The sequence below is a fragment of the Hippocampus comes genome, unplaced genomic scaffold (assembly GCF_001891065.2).
Source record: "Hippocampus comes isolate QL1 unplaced genomic scaffold, H_comes_QL1_v1.1 scaffold335, whole genome shotgun sequence".
In the NCBI taxonomy this organism is placed as follows: Eukaryota; Metazoa; Chordata; class Actinopteri; order Syngnathiformes; family Syngnathidae; genus Hippocampus; species Hippocampus comes.
The window spans coordinates 65,207-78,870 of record NW_017805823.1 but is presented as its reverse complement, the minus strand read 5'-3'; the positions used below and the strand labels follow the sequence as shown (position 1 = coordinate 78,870).

Here is a 13,664-nt window from a genome sequence, read left to right as displayed (position 1 = left end):
AAAAAAAAAAAAAAAATGGAATGTGTGTATCACATACGAATGGTTTGGTGGGGAATTTGCTGTTTTTTGTAAAAGTCAAAGCCTGTCTCTCTCCTATCCGAGCCACTTTTTGACATCACCACTCTCAAGTTTTTTTCCGAGCGGCATTATTGTTGCAACAAACGACATCCCTTGGTCCCATGGCCTCAGCACACACACCTCAGTGAGGCCCAGGGCTCAAGTGAACCCAGGTTAAGAACCAATGGTCTCGCACAAACTAATACATTAAAAGTGAGCATTCCAGTCCATGATTTATTTTCAACAAATACAAATACAAACATACATAAGAACTTACTTAGTGAACACATTTAGCCAGAGAATGCAAAACAAAAAGGGGTTAAGGAATTCCCAGTGGAATTGTGAAGGAGATGTAGTCCCCCACCTCCCCCCACTGGGCCCTGTAGTGCTGGTAAATGGTGATCCAAGTGGTGAGTACTGCAACCCATAACAGCAACCCCAGTGCTGAGCGCTTGACATCTACACGGATGTCAAAACAAACACACAAGAATGCCATTGTCAGTTGACATGATAAACGCCGTCAAACGTTTCTGCTTGTACCAGTAACCCTCAACTACTTTATTGAACTTCTAGCAGGCACGCAATTCTGTGGCAAAGGGCTTTTTCATCATGGTTCGTCATGTTTGTTGTGTTGTCATGTCATTCTTACTTTTTAACATTTCAATGGTGTACTTGGTAAGTTCTGTGTTGATGTTTAAAACATCAGGTAAAAGATTACCAATTGGCACACTCACATGTTTTGATCTGCAGTTGTTCAGTGTAGGCTGGTTTTACAAAAGCTTCTCGGAAAAACCAAACAACGTTGACAAGCCAAAGGAATGGCAGAAAAGCAAATCCACCTGGGGGAAACATAAAGTATTAACAATACAAAATGCATTTGAACTGAGTTTGGACGGTCACTCTAACACCTGAAGAACATAATTCACTACGATGACACTTTGTACAGTTTGGGGGGCCTTAAATAACTAAACTGACACCCGGCCATTTGGAGTGTGCTGTCCTTGGCCAAGAGTCCCCTCCCTCTCCTCATCTGCAAGTATTTGGTTTTTGGCCCATTTAGTTGTGCAATCACTTCATTATACAACATTGCATTGTTTATTTTATCATGCAAGGAAGCTATTTTTAAGAACATGTGAGAGGCTCGAGCGCATAAATCAGGAGTGTCTTGAAAGATGTATTTTGACAGGATTCAGACATTGCCCCAACTCCAAATCTGGAATTGTGAAGAAGAGCGTGTTGACAGTTTGTTTAATATACATTAGGATTTTATACATTTGCATTAACAGTGTTTCAAACATGAACGGTAGCTTGACCTGGACAAGCGGCTATTGTGACGGACTCTCCTTACAGAGGGGGACGCTCCTGGGACCAAATTTAGGACCCTACCAAATGGTACGAATAGGTAAATATTGCCTGTTTTTTTTTCTCCATCCGAGCATGTCATGTTTATTTTAAAAAAACTTTCTGTCGTGTCAAAGTAACGTTCACTACTGAGGCAGGTCAAGAAAGACAAAGAACAAATGCAGGGGTCATCAGTGAGAAGGAGTCATCCTGCATCATGACAGTGCACGGAATTACAGAACAGCCCAAACGTTGCAGACCATCAACGAGCTGGGCTGGGAACTCTTCCCTCATCCCCCTTACAGCCGAGACCTGTTTGGTCCCTTAAAAGCGTTCACGAGAGGCACAAAGTTTCAAAGTGACGATGAAGTCAAAAGTGTTGCGTGCAACTTGCTGAGACATCAGTCCAAAGATTTTTACGCAGAGGAAAAATATGGAAGCTTGTGCACAGATGGGAAAAGTGTGTGACAGTGCTGGGAGTCTATGTTGAAAAAAAAGTAAGCTTCTATTTGTATTTCTAAGTCCTTATACCGAAACATTCACCTTATTTATTGAATGACCCTCATACTTATGGATAGCACCGCCAATTCTCTTATCTTACATTATAGATTCTTCTGTCGAGACAGGTTTGTAACGTAACAATTCAACTTTCTCCTAACAAAAACATATCTGGATCTTCTTTGCTGTGTTGTCGTGACCTCAACATAGTGACCTTTAATTTCAATGTAAATGTGATTTGCTCTCACCAAGATAATATTTTCTGCAAAGTCCAAGTTTCTCCTCATTCGGCACTCTTTCCAGATTCATGACTGTGGGAGTGTGGGTTGTCCTCTGACAGGGGGATAAAATAAAAAAAGAGACATTATGACAAAAGTTAGAAAGCGACGTGGTTGTGAAAGGAGTTGTAAGTGCATTACTTCAATGGCGAACTTAGTAATGTCAAACGTAATGGAGAATTACATGTAGCTACAACAAGCTAGCTTCCAACAACTTCGTCCACAATCCAGTCCCTTGACCGCTTACGACAGTTTAACACAAAGTCAACCAATAATCGTTTAATCGCTATGTTTCCTTACACGGTTAAGAGCAATGTACCTATCGATTCTTCGGAGAAAAGCAGGTAGTGATAAAAAATTAAATAGAGGTAACAAACTCCGTTACTTCCGCGTACGTTCTTCTTCCCTCCCGTCTTCGTTGTGACTTTTCCTCTGCTTTCTTCTTTCGTTCTTTGCCTGCGCCATGCAACCGAAAGTACAACAGCGCCACCTAGTAGTGCACAGGCGTATCACAGAGCAATTACAGACAACAGAGCCTATATGTGTTACGTACAGTATTTTTAGTTGTTGTTTTAACCCTTATATTATGTTAAGGGTCAATTTGACCCATTTCAGTTTTTTTCTTGACCAAACCACTGAATTTCCTTTCTTTTTCTTCATGAAATTTATTGACTTTTCCTCATCTAGGGTCATGAACTGGTGTGTAAAATCTGGACACTCTGATGTGTAGTGGGATTTCTGTGCACAGTTTGAATACAAATATGATGTTGGGGGTCATTTTGACCCAGGCACTTTAATGTGGGCAAGCAGCTTTTCAGATCCAAAAGAAACATGTCTAATTGATGAACAGTACTTTGTTTTGACTGCTCAGTGACTGCCAGAGACCCAGGTGTGTGTAGAGCAAGAACTTTCTCTCATTTGACTCGTCACTCTTCTCATGTCATTTTTTTGACCAACATATCAAAAATGAGCTCCAGAAAATTTACAGCTGAAGAAGCTTCATCACAGAGTTCAAACGGGGATAGTGATGCAGAGGAAGATATTTCAGAGACAGAGGAGCTTTCTGGCAAGTATGGCATCAAAATATGGGCAGCCTGTGATGCAAAATCTAGTTTTGCATGGAATATGCAAGTGCATACTGGAAAGCTACTTGGAGGAGCATCTGAGAAGATTCAGATGATGCGTGTGGTGCTGAAGATGAGTGCAAAGTCATAACTTCTTTACAATATACGGCCTTGGAGATGAAGTTCAGGAGAGAAAGCTGACTATGTTGGCAACAGTCATAAGAAATAAGACAGAAATTCCCGGTGAAATTCTGAAGATGCAGGGCAGACCCCTGCATTCCTCAGTATTTGTTTTCACTGAAAAAGCAGCAGTTGTTTCAAACTGCCCAAAGAAAATAAAAATGTTCTTGTAATGAGCACAATGCACACAGATGCATCTCTGAGCACAAGAGAAGACATGAAGCCACAAATGATCCTGGACGACAACGCCACCAAAGGGGGACTTGACAATCTGACAGCACACATACAACTGCCAGTGCAATACTTTGTAGATAAAACACTGAAAATCTCAGAAAACTTAAATGGAAAAAAAGAAACATAACAGGGAAAACATTCAACTAAACAGTTCTTAAATATACTGTTGGGATAAAAAATCTGTTGTGTGTCTCTTTTCTAAATGTTTACATCATCTTAAACAAAGTTCTTACTGGTGCAACCTGTTTTTTGACTATTTTGTGTGGATTTTTACAGTACGGGTCAAAATGACCCACAACATAATCAATGTGATTTATTTTCAACATAATATGAGGGTTAAGAACGTAAGAACAAAGGAGCACAGAAGAGTACAATGAATGGATTAAGGTAGTTTATTTTGAGTTTTTTTAACTAAAGCAATTTCACATTCCCTATTTTTAAGACCAATCGATTATTAAACTCGTTTTCATCATTTCAGGGCTTTCAACGCTGGCTACATAGTCCCTATGTGTTTTTTTTATACCTCAGATGGCCGTGATAACTAAATGTACAATCACCCCCTGATATTATGACACATACATACATACATACATACATACATACATACATACATACATACATACATACATACATACATACATACATACATACATACATACATACATACATACATACATACATACATACATACATACATACATACATACATACATACATACATACATACATACATACAGGACACAATTGTCCTTGCATTTTAGCGTTATTCTATTTATCTATTTTTTCACAATTAAATTGTCAGTTAAGTATTTAAGTATAAGTGAACATACAACTATTGTTTAAATTGTGAATTTATGTCAGGATAGGATTCGGTAAAGAAATGTAATGTCGAGTAAAGGTTTACATTTTGGTGGACATTTTATTTCTTTGATTTTTATTTGTTTATGTATTTGTTGTGTGCTGCATAAAATGATGTGGTGGAGCTGATTTGCCTCCTGGCCTAGAGTTTGACAACTATTGCCTTGATGATCAATATTCACCAGCCTTTTGATTGATTTATCAGTTGGACCGTTATGCTGAATAAATCAACACCAGTCTGATCTTGTTAAGGGAATTTTCTATGTTTTTAATTTATTACACTGATTGCACTCAAGGGGAAAATCAACAGGGAATGATCAATATCCTTGGCAGAAATAAAGGGCTTCAAACGCTAGTCTTTTGGGGGCGACATGGAGGCGTGGACCGGCTCTTAACTAAGTCACAAAATCCTAAAAATAACAAGTGTAAAATGTATTTGAATCGTTTGTTTTTCTTGCTCCACACAGATCCATCCAAAGAACGCAATTTTCGCTTGGCGTTGCAGTTTGCACCAATCACCACCAGGTGTCTACAAAGCGTAACATCGCCTGTAATGTTTGAGGAAAAACTCACTTTCCCATAAAGCATTGCGTCAACCCCCTCCCATCTCGCGCCTTCCCTCTTGTCTCTCGTCGCTCGAGTCTGCTAGCCATAGGTGTGTGTTGTTGTCGAAGCAATGATGGCGGCAGCGGGATGCGGATCAGCAACCGCGGCTGCCGGAGGAGGCCAAGGTGGAACCGCTACGGCCAGAGGTCGTTTCCCCGGTCGGCCTTGGTCGTCTCGTAGTCGTTTGCGCTCCGAGAAGCGCTGGCAACTCGGGCGCTCGGGTTTAGAAGCTGATGATGTGACTTGCGGAGGGCCAAGGCCCGCCAACCTGGTTGTATCGTTAAACGAAGACCAGTCTCACTTGCGCTTACTTGGAATAGAGGCAAGCCACAAGACCCTTGGCCAGGCTGGGTACAGCTCTAGTGGGAGTGAAGAGGTGAGGTCCCAAACCGACTCAGGAGTTAGTATCCTTATTTTTTCCACACATTACAATACAGTTAAATGCGCTCATATGAGTGCTGTCTCCAACTGTGTTTCTATTGGTGTCATGGAGAAATGTCAACATCCTGTGCTAGGCTAACGCGTTAGCCCCCCCCCCCTTATGCTAACATGATTTGCTAACCAATGTTAGCGGGGCTTTTCGTGACATTTACGGAGTCGCACTGTAAAATACAGTCTGTAAGGGGCAAAACGCGGCAACATTAACTCTTGTGCTGCCATATTCGTTAGACAGTGTGTAAATGTCACCCCGAGACACTTTGCTCCTGAATATTTCATGAAAGCCAGTGAGTGAATACGCCAATTTGTAAACAGCAAACGCAATTAGCTCTCCAATGGCCCGCTCCTTATCGGGCCAAAGTAGCTGGCAGCTAATCGTAGAGAACACAAAGAACGGGGAAGGCTAACACCCGTGCCCCACACAGCAGCTTGCCGTGCTGCTAGCTGTTCTATTTTACTGACACGCTTGCCTTTTAAACAAATTACGCAATATCACGTGTAACCGTAGTACTTACCTCGTAATACTAACATGTTATGGACACTCCTAAGGAGAGTTTAATTCAATGTTTCATGCGTTGCACAGAGGCTACATGTTAGCAAGTATTGACAAGCAGGAACTTTTTATTTTTATGTTTAGAGAGCCTTATACATTCAAAGTAGAATGACTAATGTATTGTTGATGTTCTTACTCACACACAGCTCTTTCTCAATATGTTTTAATAATGCAGTACTTGGTGGTACTCACCATGCGTTTTTAGTATTGGTACGTCATACGGAGTTGTCACTACTTGAAGTTAGTTTCGCTGTTAGATGTCACTGAAATTACATGATATACTTGGTTCACCTGCAGCCCAAATGATAAAATAATCTTTGGTTGACGTTGTAATTGTTGAATAGTCAGTTGTAGTGAATTTAACAACTGTCATCAAATATTATTTGTACTGTATGTTAAATTACTGTCAATGTTTAATATGGATGAATATGCAACTAGGCCGTACAAGTACAGTCACTCGTCATAATGCCATGTTTTAGTTACATATTGGAATTCAATCAGTAAAATTTTTTTAAACACCTGCTGTCAAGTCGTGTGTGTGTGTGTGTGTGTGTGTGTGTGTGTGTGTGTGTGTGAGTGTGTGAGTGTGTGTGTTGTTGCGAGTGTGTTTGTGTTTGGACCTTGAATTTGTTGAGTTTGCTTCCATTGGAATCACATCAAAGTTTTTGCATGTGTTAATTATTGTTTTTCTTCCTAAGGGTGATGACTTCCAAGGTTTTGAAGCTCTCAGAGAAAGCTCTAAAGGAGCGCTATGGTCTCGGCAAAACCCTTCCAAAGGTAGAAAATGCTTACTATGAATGTTTTAATTACATATGAACAAGTTAAAATTTAAATTAAATGGCATATACAGACATGCTGTTTTTCCCAAAATGTCTATGTTGTAGTTGCTGCATATTTACAATATATATGTGTATATATATATTTTTTCATAGGTAATGTCAACACAAAATCAAAACGACAAAGTGCGAAGGTCGTGCCTATTATCCCAGCTGATGAAGCATCTATTTGTCCTCCTAACCCTGATAAAGATGAACATTTGGTGGAGGAGAAACACACTGCATCTTCCAAACCTGAGCCTGTTAAAGGTCCCAGAAAACGATCGAAAGTTAAGAACACCGCTGATCAGGAGATGTCCAAATGTGGAGTGTTGTCGCCTGCACCAAGGATTACAATTAAGTTGGTTGCAAAAAAGAAAATCAAAACAGTAAAGGAACCTCATGAAAAGTCTGTCAAGAAGATGAAGCTGAAAGAAACAGAGCTGAAGCCCCAAGCTGAAAATATCCAGGCTGAAAACATTTCTAGTGCTCATGTTAAATTAAAACTTGAGCCACCTGAGGAGGTTGCAGATGATAAAGGAGCTGGGACTTTACCTGCAAGAAGACGTGGACGATCTGCTTCAAAGGGGATGCTTGGCAAGCCTGTTGCAGTCATTGTGGCTGATGATAAGAAGTCGCAAGCGAGAAAATCAATGAATCAACCTGACATTATAAAAGAAACTGTTGAGTCAAAGGCAATGGCAAAGCAGTCGCCACGTAACCAACAAGCCATTCGGCGTAGCAATAGAGTCACCAACTCACTGTCACAACCTGTTTTGGATGCTGCTGCTGATCCTGAAAATCCAATAAAAAGTGATACAATTGTTAAAAAGTCAAAATTGACCAGAAAAGCTGAGCCAAAACTGTCCGTGAGGAGGGGCAGACAGAGACAAAGTAAAAGAATAAATAAGGATGTTCCAGTCCCAGAAAACCCAAGTCCATCATCCACTAAAATTGATCCATTAGCCATGCAACCCACCAATAGGTTGCCTTTGAACATTGAGGGAAGGGTCCCAAGTTTGAAGTTGAGAAAAATGAGGAACCCCAAATATGATGCACAGTCCAGTGGGAAGTCAGCTCGAAAAAAGAAACGGAAAAAATTCATTTGGACTTTATCCTTGGTTAAGTCAGTGAGTAAGATCCAGCCTGCTGAAAACACTGTCAAGCTTACAGAGAGTGTTAGAGAGATTTCTGAAGTGGATCTGTCCACTCTAAATGACAGTGTCGAAAAGAGTTTGATGGGGTTGGAGAAGCCGTTAAAATTGGACAATTGGGCCTCACAGGAGAGCACCACAGCAAGCAGTGAAGAAAAAAACTGCCAAAACAAGGCAGGGGGAACATGCGAGAAAATGTCTTCTTTACAAGTGGAAGTTACGCAGGACGGAAACGAAAGCTCTCTTCAAGAAGCCACTCAAATGGATTGTGGGAAAGTTGTCCCACCTTTTCAAATAAAAAAACTCTCCTCTCCCGGCAGACATAAAAAATCCAAGATGTCTTTTTTGGTTCAGCAGGTTAGCCCTGTGCCTGAAAAAAAAGATGATTCTACTAAAGAAGCGGGCAAAGTTCAAGAGGATAAGGCCCTATCTCCGGAGACGGACGTCCTGCCAACCAGGATACTACGAAGGAGAACATTAAGCCTTGATTTGCCTCCCAAAAAGCCGGTCATTTGTAAGCCTGTCATGACTCTGCCGAAGCGACGTTTGAGAACGAGTCCACAGGTAGAAAATGCACCACAGGTGGGTGTTGAAGTACCCGATCACGTTTTATCAGAAGAGGCCAGCTCACAAGTTCTCCCTGAAAACATACAGGAAACGATTCTAAAATCCTCGCAAGACTCTTGCACAATTTCTGAAAGCTTGGAGAAGGAGTCCGCAGACATAACTGATGCTCCTATAGCAGTGCCTGTTGAAGTGCTGCCTGTTGAAGCGTCGCCGCAGAAGTTGGAGAATGAGGCTGAGCCACAAATTAATGAGGCCAAACCATTGCCAGTGCCTTCTAAACCCAAGAGACGCGACAATAATAAATTAGGGAAAAAGAGGTCTGCGCAAAGGAAAAAGGCTGTTGTACCTAAAGAAAGTGCGGTCAGTACAGAATTGGTTATTGTTGAACCTGCAAATACAGAGTGCCCACAGAAGGAAGACAAGGCTTTAGAAACAGAAGCAAGCCAGCCCGAGGCGAAAGAAAGTGTGGAGCCTGAGGAAAAGGGGGTCACTGTATCTGTGGAGGAAGAGCCGAAGCAGCTACCAGTTAAAGAGGAAACAGACATTCACCTGATAGATTTTCAGCCGCCCGTGGATTTGGAGAGTCAAGCAAGTAATCCAAACACATTATGCTTAGAGAAGAAATCCCACAAGAAAGGAAAAAAGAGGCGTAAAACTCGAATTGGGCAGCGTCAGAAGCACAAACACAGGAACACCGATGGAAAGTTTGCTCCTCTTAACTCATCAGAAAGACAGGGAACATTTGAAGAGGGCGTTTCCATCCAATCAGAAGGTAGTGGTCAAGCCTCCTCTGGTCCTAAACTGGTTGGTGTGCATAAAAAGTACAAAAAGAGACCTTCTGCCATCCGGTTAGACCCCAAAAGGCCGCAAACAGAGTCTATCCTTTCAACATTGATTGAAATTGGGCTTGACAAAGAGGGCAGTGATTTGAAAGAGGAAGAAACCGACTCATTCTTGGATGGGCCACGAGCAGATGCAGTTGACATGCCGTCTGGCAAAACAAAGTTTGTCAAAAACATCAAACACTTCATCATGCCTGTTGTAAGTGCTCGATCCTCTCGAGTGATCAAGACCCCACAGAGATTTATGGATGATGTTGGAATGTCCATGTTGCCACGTCGAAACTCTCCCAAGAAAGGTTTGCAACTGGGCTTGCAGATACGCACGGGAAAGAGGCGCGATGAAGGGATAGGACCAACTATTTCACCCGTCCTACCTGTTGATGAGGATGACATATTGCGAGAAGCTCAACTGGATCTGGACCTCTTTTCATCTGATGATCTGGATGATACGGCAGATATCACTGCCAGTCTCTTTTCGGAGTCAAAAAGCATCAAAATGGAAAAGAAGAGCTCATTTGTGAAGGACTCCAGTTTGAAGTGGGATCTGCCTGCAGAGTTGACGGAGGAAATTTTTACACTGGACAAAACTACGGAGGACCAATGCGAGGATCTGTTTGTATCTCCCCCAGCTGAAAAACCCAGAGAAGCCTTTTCCGCTGGCCTTTTGGATGCTGAGAAAAAGACCCCAGCCCTAAAGTTTAATAAACAAGCCGCCCACTTTAAGATTTATCAAAGACTGAACAAGTTGCACAAAGGACTTGCCCAAGGCAAAAGTGCAACAGATGTGGAAAGTAGCAAATCTCTTCAGTCGTCTGTAGATTTAGCTGAAGGACTTGATGATGAGGCCATGAGCATTAGCCTGAGGCAACGTAACACAGACACTGGTATAGAAAAATCCAAGCTCAAGATAGAAGACTTAGGCACTCCAGGTGTTGTGAGAAAAGTTTGCATTAAAGCTTCAAAGTCCAAGTCGCTTGCTGATCGGGACAGTGAAAAAAAGGATCCAGCAGGGAAGAACACCATCCAGCTTCACTCAGGTATAAGCACCATTGTTTAAGAAAGCTGTTATTTCTAATGAGCTAAGGCATTTCTGTTAGGTGACTTCTGAGCATGTATAGTGGTAAAATAGCAATAATATGTTCCTTTGAACCGATAGCTGAGCTGCAGTCCACAGAGGAGTCAGCTGCATGTGAAGACGACCATCCTGCGCCTATGGGAAAAGGAGCTTCACAGAGAGCGCGTCTAACTGGAGCCAATAAACGAATGTTCAACCTGCTCAGAAAAGCCAAAGTCCAGCTCATGAAGATTGACCAACAGAAACAGATGAAGTCCTCAGGGGTAAAGTCTTGACTTCTAACATCAATTAGGAATAATAATAATAATCATCATTTATAACAGTGATCCAGTGGTTAGCGCGTCGACCTCACAGTGCAGAGATAGCGTGTTCAATTCCAGCTCCGGCCTCCCTGTGTGGAGTTTGCATGTTCTCCCCGGGCCTGCGTGGGTTTTCTCTGGGTACTCCGGTTTCCTCCCACATTCCAAAAACGTGCATGGCAGTCTGATTGAACACTCCAAATTGTCCCTAGGTGTGGGTGTGAGCGTGGATGGTTGTTCGTCTCTGTGTGCCCTGCGATTGGCTGGCAACCGGTTCAGGGTGTCCCCCGCCTACTGCCCAAAGACGGCTGGGATAGGTTCCAACACCCCCCGCGACCCTTGTGGGGATTAATCGGAACAGAAAATGGATGGATGGATGGATTTTTAACAGTGTGGCTGAAGGCTCTGTTACTTATGCTGGATAGACAGCAGAAGGGATGGTTGTGGAAGGACGAAGACCTGAGAGAATGGCAGGTTATGGCAATGTGGAGGAGGTCAGGAACATGGTTGGTTGACACAGTTGATGGCCTTGAATGTGTAGATCAGTATTTTATATCAGATACGGTATTGGACAGGGAGCTAATGGTGTTGTTGCAGGACCTGCATGATCTGGTGGATGGAGGGGGTTCTTGTGTAGTTAGTACAGTCACTTTTAAGGGAGATCATACAGGAGAAAGTTTCATTAATCCAGGTGGAAGGCTATGAAGAAAGGACAGCTGCATTATGATTTCAGTGTGAATATGGAATAAAACAAAACATAAATAAATGAAGGAAATATTAAAAGAAGACAATAAGCAGCGGCAGCACGACTGCCTCATTCACTCGACGCCAAGTGACAATGTGACAATTAGGGATGCAACAGAAACGGCAATATCGCAATATCAATATTTTAAAATTGCCTCGATATGGTTAACGTCATGTCATGATATTAAAAGCACCACATCTGTTTTAATAGGCCAGGTTATTTTCCATTTGTGCAGTTCCAGCACATTGTGGATAGTTTATTAGTGCTGTTTAATTTGAATTAGGCATGTTTTGGCCATCTAGGTTTAAGACCCACGGTAATCGCCAGATATAGGTGATCGAAACACGTTTGAGTTCCTTCGCAAATTGACTTGATTCACAATATGTGTGTGTATTACCAAGTGCCTCAATGTTTAGTGGTATTCGTGTTATCAGCCGAACACGGCATACCCTGATACTTTTTGCCGCTGAGCCAATAAGAACAACTGACAATAACATGGCAGGCAAATTCTATTTTTCTGTCAGTGCTGTTATCTACAAAAACACAATATTGTGCTTTTTTTATCCCAGTATGAGATTTCAATATACGTTTGCAAGTGTATACAGTATTGGGAGTTTTTTTTCCAACTTCCCAAAATATTGTCATAATTAATGTATTGTGAGGTTCATATTGTGATAATATTGTATTGTGACCTTTGGTTACCGTTACATCCCTCGAGACAATGGCGGTCTTCATCAATAATTCTTACCATAAATAAATAAAGCTTAAATGGGTGCCTTTTTTTATTTTTTTATTTTGCATATCTGAAGCTGTTATCTGGACCTGCTGGAGTCCGAGCGAGAAATTTGACCTCGAAGAGACAGAGAAGGAAGCGCAGAGTGCCGCTTGAGCCTGATGTACCTATCAAGATAGAGCCATCTCAAGGACAAGTAAGTGCGCAAATCAATAGGCTTGCGGAGAACAATTGATCTAACTAAATATCTTGCATCTTTCTCCTTTCCCTTTATCTATGGGGTCTCAAGATCACAGTGAATTTTCCATGTGGGTTTTGTGTAAAACGGACCCAATGGAACAGATAAATTCTATGTAAATGCTATGAAACGTCATATTTGATGTTTGAGCAAATTGATCTCTCTGATATTTCTTGCATCATCGTGCAAGTCCATCAGCAGTTGAGCATTTGTTGTGTTTTGTCACCCCTCTAGCTGCAGCTCATTTCGCCACTGTGCCAAGAGTTCCGTCAAGCAGGAGGCCCACGCATCAAACATGTGTGCCGCGCTGCTTCTGTGGTGCTTGGGCAGCCTCGGGCATTGGTACCAGATGACATTCCCCGGCTCAGCGCTCTACCTCTGCACGAACGAACAGGCATCTCTCCCTCAGCTATTGCAAAGGGTAGAAAAGACAAATTTCACACAGTCACTTCCTGTTTCTTTTTCTTTGTTATTAATGCACATACTTTACCCTAGGGATAGACCTGATTATTTGCCGGGCAGATTATCGGCGCCAATATTTGGCATTTGTGACCGATATTGTCATTGGCTTAAAAAATAATAATCATCTGACATCTGATAAAAGATCAATTTAAAAATGTGTTGACTGAAGGAAAGTATTTATTTACATTTAGTACACCTTTTGTTTTTTTGTTTGAAATTAAAACAAAGTGACGTGAAAGTTTAATCTTTCAGTTATTTTGAATTTTGGAAATTTTATTTGCTTTTCCAACTCTAGGGAACTATTTACTTTTTTTGGTTTTCATTTAACTTTTCAAGGCATGCTGATGACCCCTAGCCCGCTTAACTTTTTGTCCGAATTTTAAAACAAAGATTTCTGTCGTCTAAGACAGGGGTCCCCAACCTTTTTTGCACCACGGACCGGTTTATGTCAGACAATATTTTCAGGGACCGGCATTTAAGGTGTGGCGGAAATAATACAACAAAATAATATGGTATGAGCTGCATGAAAACTGTGGTGTTTTCGAAATATAATAATAAACACAAGGAGCGTCTAATCTGGCCGCAACACTCCAATCGCTATGGCAATGTTTAATGCCCAAAATACGA

At 41.6% G+C, this 13,664-nt stretch overlaps 2 protein-coding genes across 6 annotated transcripts in view; one reads left to right on the top strand and one right to left on the bottom strand.

Annotated features, from left to right (window-relative positions):
• Positions 1-260: 260 nt before the first annotated feature.
• Positions 261-2,670, bottom strand: psenen (presenilin enhancer, gamma-secretase subunit). 3 transcript variants are annotated; one of them, XM_019886376.1, is made up of 4 exons: positions 2,570-2,670; positions 2,145-2,229; positions 792-896; positions 261-516 (listed from the first exon to the last, which is right to left on the bottom strand). In XM_019886376.1, the coding sequence occupies exons 2-4, from the start codon at positions 2,203-2,205 to the stop codon at positions 377-379; spliced, it is 306 nt and encodes a 101-aa protein (XP_019741935.1). In that variant the 5' UTR covers positions 2,206-2,229; positions 2,570-2,670; the 3' UTR covers positions 261-376. The 3 variants fall into 3 exon arrangements, with proteins under 3 accessions (XP_019741935.1, XP_019741934.1, XP_019741936.1); XM_019886375.1 differs by having other exon boundaries at positions 2,494-2,623; XM_019886377.1 differs by having other exon boundaries at positions 2,551-2,606.
• A 2,461-nt stretch (positions 2,671-5,131) lies between these two features.
• The window catches only part of kmt2bb (lysine (K)-specific methyltransferase 2Bb), a 28,340-nt gene continuing 19,807 nt past the window's right edge, over positions 5,132-13,664 (top strand). For 2 of the 3 annotated variants that reach the window (XM_019886238.1, XM_019886237.1), the window contains exons 1-6: positions 5,132-5,516; positions 6,806-6,884; positions 7,040-10,522; positions 10,642-10,823; positions 12,414-12,533; positions 12,810-12,996. In XM_019886238.1, the coding sequence (XP_019741797.1) occupies positions 5,187-5,516; positions 6,806-6,884; positions 7,040-10,522; positions 10,642-10,823; positions 12,414-12,533; positions 12,810-12,996 (4,381 nt within the window). In that variant the 5' untranslated portion in view covers positions 5,132-5,186. The remainder of the gene's footprint in view (positions 5,517-6,805; positions 6,885-7,039; positions 10,523-10,641; positions 10,824-12,413; positions 12,534-12,809; positions 12,997-13,664) is intronic. The other variant, XM_019886239.1, reaches the window with a different exon arrangement.

Coding starts and splice junctions, on each gene's coding strand:
- psenen (XM_019886376.1), bottom strand. CDS start 2,205: ATGAATCTGGAAAGAGTGCCGAATGAGGAGAAACTTGGACTTTGCAGA. Junction 897..2,144: donor TTGCAGAAAATATTATCTTG/GTGAGAGCAAAT, acceptor TGTTTCCCCCAG/GTGGATTTGCTTTTCTGCCA. Junction 517..791: donor ACAACTGCAGATCAAAACAT/GTGAGTGTGCCA, acceptor ACATCCGTGTAG/ATGTCAAGCGCTCAGCACTG.